This window comes from Chaetodon trifascialis, chromosome 24 (genome assembly GCF_039877785.1).
Source record: "Chaetodon trifascialis isolate fChaTrf1 chromosome 24, fChaTrf1.hap1, whole genome shotgun sequence".
NCBI lineage: Eukaryota > Metazoa > Chordata > Actinopteri > Chaetodontiformes > Chaetodontidae > Chaetodon > Chaetodon trifascialis.
In genome coordinates this window covers 1395539-1405737 of record NC_092079.1, presented here as the reverse complement: position 1 = coordinate 1405737, position 10199 = coordinate 1395539, and the positions used below count along the sequence as shown (strand labels likewise).

The following is a 10199-nucleotide window of genomic DNA, read 5'->3' as shown; positions in this document are numbered from 1 at the left end:
ATGTCGCCTGCTTATCTCAACAGCCTCCCATTCTGCTTCACTGTTAAGTATACTGACAGCTGCAAACATTGGCCATTCCATCTTTGATTTGAATATTTATTTTAACTCTTTTTATTATTATTATTATTATTATTATTTCATTATTATTATTATTATTCTCGCAAATAAAACATGAACCACAAACAAACTTCATTTTGATTTGCCACAAAATGGTAATGTCAAATATTGCTAATAATAACACTTTACATTTGTGAGTAGCAAGGTATAGTGGCTTGGATGGGTAATATTGTTATTAATACAGTGATGTAATGCAGAGATGTACACGTCAGTGTGAACAGTCTGATTCCATCGACTGACATCCGGAACTTAGCAGAGGCTGAACAGTTCCTACCCGGACCTATAAAAATGCACACTTCAGCATGGCGGCTAACATAGAGCAAATTTTCCAAGATTTTATTTTGAATAAAATCAGAGAAGTTGAAGACCAGAATGAAGACAAGGCGTATGTCACTCTTGCGTTTTTTAGTCGTCTTAAGGATAATTAAATACAGTTAGCTAGCTAGTGAATACAACCTAACATAGTTTTCCATCTTCAGCGGCCGGTTGCCGCTCTGGTTAACTTACCATATGTTACCAGACAAGCTAACGTTAACAATACATACGTGTAAACAGTGGGATGCAATGCTGGCAATGTTATTAGCAGGGCTGGTGGACTGCAAATAAAACTCCGGTTGAAAGTAGTTTGTCAAGTGGTTTAAATATACATATCTCTTTATTGTGACAACGATGTCCAATACAAACAGTTGTTCCGGTTAGCTAACTAACGTGCACCGTACATGCATGGTTGCCAGCATGCATAAAGTGTAATTTACTTATGTATGTAATTATACAGAAGTATTCTGTATATTCCACTTGAAGGATTATTTCTCTGCTCGCTTTCACAGAAGGGAACGGACAAATTACGATTCGTGTCTGCTTCTGAGATTTCATAAATTACCAGGCATTTTTGCAAATAAAGAAATTTGTTCTTGAGATAAGTTTGCCGTTCCGACCAATCGCCATATTTAATAAACATGAAATTCAATATTAAATCGGACATTGTGTTGATACAGCATAGATTCTCAGTTTTTCAGAAGAAATAGCTCCAGGCTTGACTTAGTAGCTGGACTTAATAGAACCAGAATCCAGATTGTGCAAAACTTGATTTGCCCTGGGATTTACCCAGATTTATTCTCTTCTTGGGACAGTCCTTTTGAATGAACTTCCACATTTAAGACCGGGTTTTCTGTAATGGATGTTTAACAAACATTGCCTAAGGTGCAGTGAGAAAAACAAATGCAACTAAATAGTAATATGTCTTTATGTCCTATTTGTCCATTAGTGCTGCTGAAGGAGTGGGTGCTAACAGTGAAATGGTTGGAGCAGAGGAAGCCACTTCTGTGAGAGACAAACAGGGAGACCTAAGGGGCCATGGTTCACAAAGGAAACATAAGAAGCACAAAAAACACAAAAGTAAGAAGAAGAGGAGGAACCAAGGGAAAGAGAGCAGTTCAGAGTCTGGCACAGAATCGATGGCAGGAACCAAACATCAGCCAAGGTGAAACTTGATTAATGAATGGCTGTCAATAATCACAGTTTTTTGTTTTTTTTTTCCAATTATTTAATAGCACAGTGGTTACACATTCATAACACTATGCATAAATATGCATGCGTTGAAAATTCTGTTACCATAGGCTGACTACGATAGATGGTGTCAATCGGTTAACCTCACTAAATCTGACTGGATATGAACCACACCACAGGCCTGTATATTTTTTTTCTTAACAAGAAAAGATCACAAAACTTGTAATTACAAAAAAATACCAGCAGTGAAAGGTCTTGGACACTGCAGTGGGTACAACACATGGAAATAGGCTACATAAATCAATTTGCCAAACACTTCTTACACAACGGCTGACAGAATAATACAGACAACTCATAGGGGTAAGCAATATAAATACAAACAGCAATTGTAGTCCACAAACACACACATACACAGTGAAGGAAAACAAGAGTGCGCTCACACTCACACAAACACATAACACATAACACATAACACCATGGCTATGCAACACAGTGGTTGTTCATTGAGTTTTTTGTACTAATCTAGTCTTGTGGTAATTGATGACCATATTGATGATTGATAATTGAAGAAGATGTTGCTGAATGCTAATAGCCCTGCTGATGCTCAGGAGGTAAAGTGGGTCATCCACTAATTGGGGGGGTTGACGTGACATATTTTCCAACATTAGCTCTCTGTCCGCTGGTGGGAGTATGCTCACCTGTGCGCGCCTGCGCGCGCACACACACACACACACACACACACACACACACAGACAGACGCATCAGGGCATGATGCAGAGAGCAGAGGAGAAATTGTAAACGTATGACCATGTAGAGACAGAAATGATACGACGTTGTGTAAATAAGATAAATAGCATAAGGCTATTTAAATTGTTTAATAAAAAGACAAGGTGTAGACCTGTTCTATAGGAAAGGTATCCTTAAATATCTTTAGGCACTATATAAGAAAATTAGTGCTGTCAATCGATTAAAATATTTAATCGTGATTAATCTCATGATTGTCAAAGTTAACTCGCAATTAATTGCACATTTTTATCCATTCTAAATGTCCCTTTATCATTTTAATACTATTATCAACATGGAAAAGTGGATAGGCTTGCTTTGTGCAAATGTTTTTTAATTTAAAACAACAACATGTAGTGTTTTATTTCACACTAACATTCTTAAAAAGTTGCCAGATGGGTCGACTGACAAGACCAAAGTTATCTGTGTGTATTGGTGTGAACTGAGTTATCACCGTAGCACATCCAGTCTGAAATACCACTTGATGTCCAAACACACGTCCAATGCGAATTCTCCTCCGCCTCCTTGTCACAACCAGGCGACAATGGATGGCTTTCGACAGAGGTATGTGGGTGCTAGTATGTTCAAAGGAAACTTAAGAAAGGAAAGTTTAAGCCATAGTTTAACTGCACTATAGCTTGAGTCCTAGTTTACAATGATGTGCACTTTGTAACTTTATCTTGTATCACCCTGTTTTGATCCCTTAGAAAGGGTTGTTGAAGGGGCTTTTTTGTAACCAAGTATTTATTTTTTTGTCATCTGTTTATTGACAGTCTTAAATTGTGTGAGATTTGATTCATTCAAATGTGAATGACTGCTCAAAGTGAGAATTTTAGTGTGAAACAGAGTTTCAGAGACAGATTACAAGAGATTGGACACATATTCAGCAGCTGTACACCAGGCATTATCAGTGCAAAGTATTTTAATAGCCCCATTTATTTGTGTAGTGAAAAATTACAGAACAACCAAAAAGGAAAGGAACTGTCTGATGGTAAGAGAATGACAAAGCTTTCAGGGTGTAACTTTGAGTGTGCATTGAAATCCTGCAGGGTTTGTGAAGATAAAACAAGTTTGTAATTGGTCCTCGTTTAAAGAAAAATTATTAAGTTGGTCAAAGTTACTGCTCACCTTTGTGAAACCTGAAACCCACCTGTGGCTGCTTTTGGCTTTAATATTGTCCCACTGGCCCCTGCTTCCTTCTGATGAGTGTGAAAAGGGCTTGAACCTGGAATCACCACTTGTGGTTTTATTTATTAATTTTTCTGCTGATGTTCAGGAGTCCGCATTTAATTCTCCTATCTTGTTGTGCTATTACAGTGGTTGTTTAAAATGTTATTAGATTTTTCTGTTTAACTCCTCTGTACTGGTTTACTTAGTTTACGTGGTTGGGGTGGCAGACACAGTCTCTGTGGAGTGTAGGGTGGGTAACTGCTCTAATGGATGGCAGAGATGTTCACAAGTCTTTTTTTGCAAGTCCAAGTCAAGTCTCAAGTCTTTGGTCATGAGTCCAAGTCAGTGTTTCCCCTAGAATATTTTTTAGGCCCGGTGGCACCCACTGAAAAAACCCTAAACAGACGAGATGCGTGGGATGGTGGATATTTTTTCTTTTCTTCCGCGGCACCTTAGTTGGCTAGCTACAAACTGTAAACATCCCATAAAATATGCCCACGCTCTCAGCAGCGGTACTTGCATCGTTACTACGCAATGAAGCAGGTTGACTCGCATTGCGCTGCACAGAGGCGCTCCTAAATGTAAATGATTATTGATTTATGAATGAATGCATAGGTGGCTTATTTTTGGCATATTGTATATGTATTTTTTGGGGGGGGGGGGGGCTGTACAGTGGTAGGGAAAACACTGCAAGTCAAGTCTCAAGTCTTTGTGGAGTGAGACTTGGTCAAGTCTCAAGTCTTTGGTCACGAGTCCAAGTCAAGTCTCAAGTCTTTAAAAAATAAATCTCTCATGTCTCTTCTTGTTTTAATGAGCCTTCTATCATCTGCTGCTATTTGGTCTACTAAGAATACTGTACAGCTATATCTAAGAAATTCAAAGCATCTGCTGTATTATTATCCCTCCTTTATCTATTAGCATAAAGTATCAGTACTGATTAGTTGTTTGTTATATGATCACTTTAAACAGGGTACTACAATACAATATGAAGAAAACACACAATAAATGATTTCATTTAAAGGAAACTGTATTCTTCCTACATGAACATACAGTTATAATATATCTTGCCCCCTTTTGTGCAGGCTCAGTCGGACCATAAAAAGAACAAAAATATAGAAAATGTTACCTCACCCAGTCAAAGGTATTGTAGACTAATTAACATCCTTCTGATTAGTGCAAAACATCACACTTTCGCTTAATGTAAAAAACTTGAAAACAAAACACTTAAAAGTACTTTAAACACTTGTATATGTTACTTCTGTGCCATTTGCAACTAAAAAAAAAATTTTCACAAAAAAAAAGCAAATCACTGCCACATTATCTGAAAAATACTGTAAGTCTATAAACTGGTGATATCAAAACATGACCAGTTTTGTTCCAATTCTATTCTATTCTATTCTGTTCTATTCTATTCTATTCTACTGTAAGACCTAGAAAAAAATTAGGCAACAGAATGGTTACATTTCAAAAAGATCAAGCTGGACAATGTCCTTGCACTAAGCCTGGCTCGGTGAGGGCGCATTATTAGGCCTCCGTGACTGAATACCCTCTCCACTGGTGCACTGGTGGCAGGAACAGCAAGCACTGTCATAGCCACAAGATAGAGCCTTGGGAAGACTTTGGCATTCCTCTTCCAGAAACCTAGGCAGTCCACTTCTTCTTCATCAGAGGACACCTGGATGTGTCGAACGAGCTCAGCCCTGACAGCCCATGGTCATCCTTCTCGTTACTTTTCCTCCTGTAGCCGGTGAAAAGGTATGATGTTTTAGCAGGTGGCTCATCCTTATCATCCTCTCCACCACTGCTCTCAGCAAGTATGGTGACTTTCGGAGCCTAGGCCAAGACAAGGTCTGAAACTGTTGCATACAAATCATGGTTAGTTACAATATTATGATGTTGATTGATATACACTACTCACAGTGGTGATGGTTAAGTTAATGAGCGATAAGTAAGTATGAATGAGATTTTACTGATGTTATTGAAGGCGAGAAAAGATTTGTGTGACTGAAGTTTGGGAGGAGAAGGAAATGTAGACAATGCATTGAATTAAGCATTAATTTGGTGTCTGAGAACTTCAAGTCCTGAATGATTCATAATGTGATGATGTGTTTGGAAATGGTGTGCATTCACCTACCTATTATCATCTCCTTCACCTCACTCTTCATTTGGTGCAAGGACATCTTGCTCTAGCCAAGAAAAGCAAAATGATGGGTTGAGTAGTGCAGACATCATATAGACCACATCTCCAAATGGAAGATCTCCTGCGGGTTGAGCTGAGTCATCCATTCTGATATTTGCGAAGATCCCCTGAAAACAGCATTGCAGTGACTTCTGGGGAGCTTTCACAAAACCGCCCAGATGCCAAGTTGTATTCAGCATACTGTTGAGGTGGCTGTTGAGTGAGAGAACGCAAGGCAGAGCTGCACTTAGAGTCACCACTTTCTCCCCTTGTGTGAGGTCTGTTGCTTGAAATTTCCAAGCTCTTTCAGCTGACTCAATTCTCTTGCTGATAGGCACAGGCCTTTATGTCCTTGGGCTTCCAGAAGAGTATTTAGGCTTTGAGGGTCCAGGTCAGTGATTGACTCCACAAGGCGGAGAGTTGTATTCCATCGGGTTGACACAGCAGAGGGGATGCTGCGATTGGCTCCATACTCTCTCTCTCAAATGCTTCTTTCAGCCCGCATGTGGAATGAAGTAGACTGCAGAATTTTGTAACTTTTGCCATTGCCATTCAGAGTCTTAGTCTCTTTCTCCACCATGCGTTGTAATAAATGTGCACAGCACTGTAGTCGCTGTTGACGGCAGTTGCACTGAATAGATTTCACATCATCCTGGAAATTGTCACTAAAATCCTCCCATAAGTTGCTGTTTTCCAAGTCGTCTTCACCATCTTCGGTCTCAGTTGTTGTTGCAGAGTTGAAACAAACTGTGAAGGCCTTTCTCATATTTGACCCATTGTCACAGATAATGTAATCTAATTTGTGTTTTATATTGAAGTTGTCACATATCTCCTCAAATTTCTCACTTATTCGTTCTCCACTGTGTGACCCTGTGAATCGTTCACAACTCAAGAGAACTGTCTGCAGGCTTGGGCTGTTTTTCTCCATCTCCATGAAGTGGGCTGTTATGGCTTCAACAGTTACAGACACGTTGTCTGTCTTTTCTAGTTTAGATTTGGTCTTGGACTCCTTGTCTGCTGCTAGCTCACTGAGATGTCTGGTTATGGTGATTCGACTTACTGGGCAGTATGGATTCAGTAATGGCCTTCTGTCTGGGATGGCCCTGGCTGTATATCTGCACATCTTTTGTCTGAGTTAAGAAAGAGTCTTTTATTTCTGAATAAAGAAAGGGTTGCTAAAAAATGGCATAGACAATCTCAGGGTAACTGGAAAATATTGCAATAATAATGTAGGGGAACTAACTTAATTTGATGTTGCATTCGTAGATAAAATATCGGGGCACCACCTTCCTCAGCTAAGAAGGACTGCAGAAATTAACTGCTATAATGTTGATGAAATACTAACGAATGAACTAACAGTAAACTAGTCTGATAATCTGAAGTGTAAACTCTGGATACAGAGATCGTTTATATTCAGCTCAAAAGGACACCGTCTAACCACAACTTGAATCAAAGTCTTATTTATTAAACACAATTATGGATAATGAATAATGTATCATGAATAGTACGACAGAAGATATAGATGATATGGCATAATTCAATTCAATTCAATTCAATTTTATTTGTATAGCGCCAAATCACAACAGAAGTTGTCCCAGGACACTTTCCATATAGAGCTGGTACAGACCAAGCTCTTTTATCTACAGAGAAACCAACAATTCCCCCATGAGCAAGCACTTGGCGACAGTGGCGAGGAAAAACTTCCTTTTAACAGGCAGAAACCTCGAGCAGAACCAGACTCTGGGTGGGCGGCCATCTGCCTCGACCGGTTGGGTGAGAAAGGAAGAGCAAGAGAGGGAGAGTGAGACAGACAGACAGACAGACAGACAGACAGACAGACAGACAGACAGACAGAAATACTCCATAGCTGACTTTAGTGAGCACAGAGGAGTCATCATTAACGCGTACAAACTGAGAGCGATCTGACAAGTAGGATTTAAACCAGCTTAGTGCAGTTCCCTTAATGCCAATGAAATGTTCCAGTGTCTGCAATAGGATACCATGGTCAATGGTGTCAAATGCAGCACTAAGATCCAATAAGACTAGTACAGAGACAAATCCTTTATCAGATGCAATTAGAAGGTCATTTGTAACTTTAACCAGTGCTGTCTCTGTGCTATGATGCACTCTAAATCCTGACTGGAAATCCTCGAATAAACTATTATTGTTTAGAAAGTCGCACAGCTGATTGGCAACTGCTTTCTCAAGAGTTTTTGAGAGAAAGGGAAGGTTGGATATCGGTCTATAGTTGGCTAAAACCCCTGGATCAAGAGTAGGCTTTTTCAGTAGCGGTTTTATCACAGCTACTTTAAAGGACTGTGGTACGTAGCCTGTTGATAAAGACAGATTGATCATGTCTAATACTGAAGAGTCAATTAGAGGTAATACTTCTTTAAACAGCTTAGTCGGGATAGGATCTAAAATACAGGTAGATGATTTTGATGATGAAATTATTGAAATTAGTTGGTGAAGGTCAACAGGAGTAAAACAGTCTAAAACTGCGACAGACTGAGTAACAGTTTCTACGGTTTCTGCGTTTGAAGACAAAACAGTACCTGTTAACGGCAGGAGTCGATGAATTCTGTCTCTAATAGTTAGAATTTTATCATTAAAGAAGCTCATGAAGTCATTACTGTTCAGAGCTAAAGGAATACATGGTTCAATAGAATTATGGCTCTCTGTCAGCCTGGCTACAGTGCTGAAGAGAAACCTGGGATTGTTCTTATTTTCCTCTATTAGTGCAGAGTAATAGGCTGCCCTGGCACTGCGGAGGGCTTTCCTGTATATTTTAAGACTGTCTTGCCAGGCGGACCGAAATTCTTCCAAATTGGGAGAACGCCATTTCCTTTCTATTTTCCGTGAAGTTTGCTTTAATTTGCGGGTTTGAGGAGTATACCATGGAGCTAACCTCCTCTGTTTAATTTTCTTCTTTTTTAGGGGAGCAACAGAGTCAAGTGTCATACGCAATGAACCTGTAGCACGATCAACCAGGTAGTCAATCTGGGAGGGACTAAGGTTAGCATAAAATTCCTCTGTTGTATTGAGACATGGCATTGAATTAAATGCTGATGGGATCATATCCTTAAATTTAGCTACAGCACTATCAGACAGGAGTCTGTTATAAGAATATTTGCCTACTGGTTGGTAGTCTGGTAATATGAATTCGAAAGTTATGAAATGATGGTCTGATAAAAGAGGATTCTGTGAGGAGACTATTAAGTCTTCGATTTCAATGCCATATGTCAGGGCAAGGTCGAGGGTGTGGTTAAAACAGTGAGTTGGTTCATGTACATTCTGGTGGAAGCCAACTGAGTCTAATACTGAGATAAACGCAGTGCTAAGGCTGTCATTATCAACGTTGACATGTACATTTAAGTCACCTACAATAATTACTTTATCTGCTTCAAGGACTAAACTTGATAGAAACTCCGAGAACTCAGCTATAAATTCGGAGTAAGGACCAGGAGAGCGGTATACTACAACAAATAAAAGTGGCTGCACTGTTTTCCATTTCTCATGAGAAAGAGTGAGAACAAGGCTTTCAAATGAGTTATAGTCGAGTTTAGGTTTAGGGTTGATCAAAAGGCTTGAGTCAAAAATGGCTGCAACTCCACCTCCTCTGCCACTGCCTCGAGGAATGTGGGTATTAATATGGCTCGGAGGAGTAGCTTCATTTAGGCTCACATACTCTTCAGGACACAGCCAGGTTTCAGTCAGACAAAATAAATCAACAATATCGTCTGATATTAACTCATTTACTAGAACAGCTTTAGAGGACAGAGATCTGATGTTAAGGAGTCCTCATTTAATTCTCCTATCTTGTTGTACTATTGCAGAGGTTGTTCTAATTTTAATTAGATTCTTATGTTCAACTCCTCTTCTCTGTACTTTTGGTTTACTTAGTTTACGTGGTCGGGGGGCAGACACAGTCTCTATGGAGTGTTGGGTGGGTAACTGCTCTAATGGAGGTGCAGAGAAGCGTGTAGGACTGCAGCTCTGCCTCCTGGTCTCAACTCTGAGTTTTCAGGGGTTAGGTTCATAAATAAAATCGGTCAGATTTCTAGAGATGAGAGCTGCTCCCTCCAAAGTGGGATGGATGCCGTCTCTCCTAATCAGACCAGGTCTTCCCCAGAAAGTCTGCCAATTATCAATGAAGCCCACACCGTTTGCTGGACACCACCTCGACAGCCAGCGATTGAACGATGACATGCGGCTAAACATGTCATCACTGGTCAGATTTGGCAGGGGTCCAGAGAAAACTACAGTATCCGACATCGTTTTAGCATATGTACACACCGATTCCACATTAATTTTAGTGACCTCCGATTGGCGTAACCGGGTGTCATTACCGCCGACGTGAATAACAATCTTACGGTATTTATGCTTATCCTTAGCCAGCAGTTTCAAATTTGATTCGACGTCTCCCGCTCTGGCCCCCGGCAGG

The 10199-nt window shown here is 39.9% G+C and overlaps 1 protein-coding gene across 1 annotated transcript in view; it reads left to right on the top strand.

The window, feature by feature from the left end:
* Positions 1-388: 388 nt before the first annotated feature.
* The window catches only part of LOC139352067 (protein SON), a 95491-nt gene continuing 85680 nt past the window's right edge, over positions 389-10199 (top strand). Inside the window, exons 1-2 of the mRNA XM_070994116.1 lie at positions 389-502; positions 1382-1597. Coding sequence (XP_070850217.1) covers positions 420-502; positions 1382-1597 — 299 coding nt within the window. The 5' untranslated portion in view covers positions 389-419. The remainder of the gene's footprint in view (positions 503-1381; positions 1598-10199) is intronic.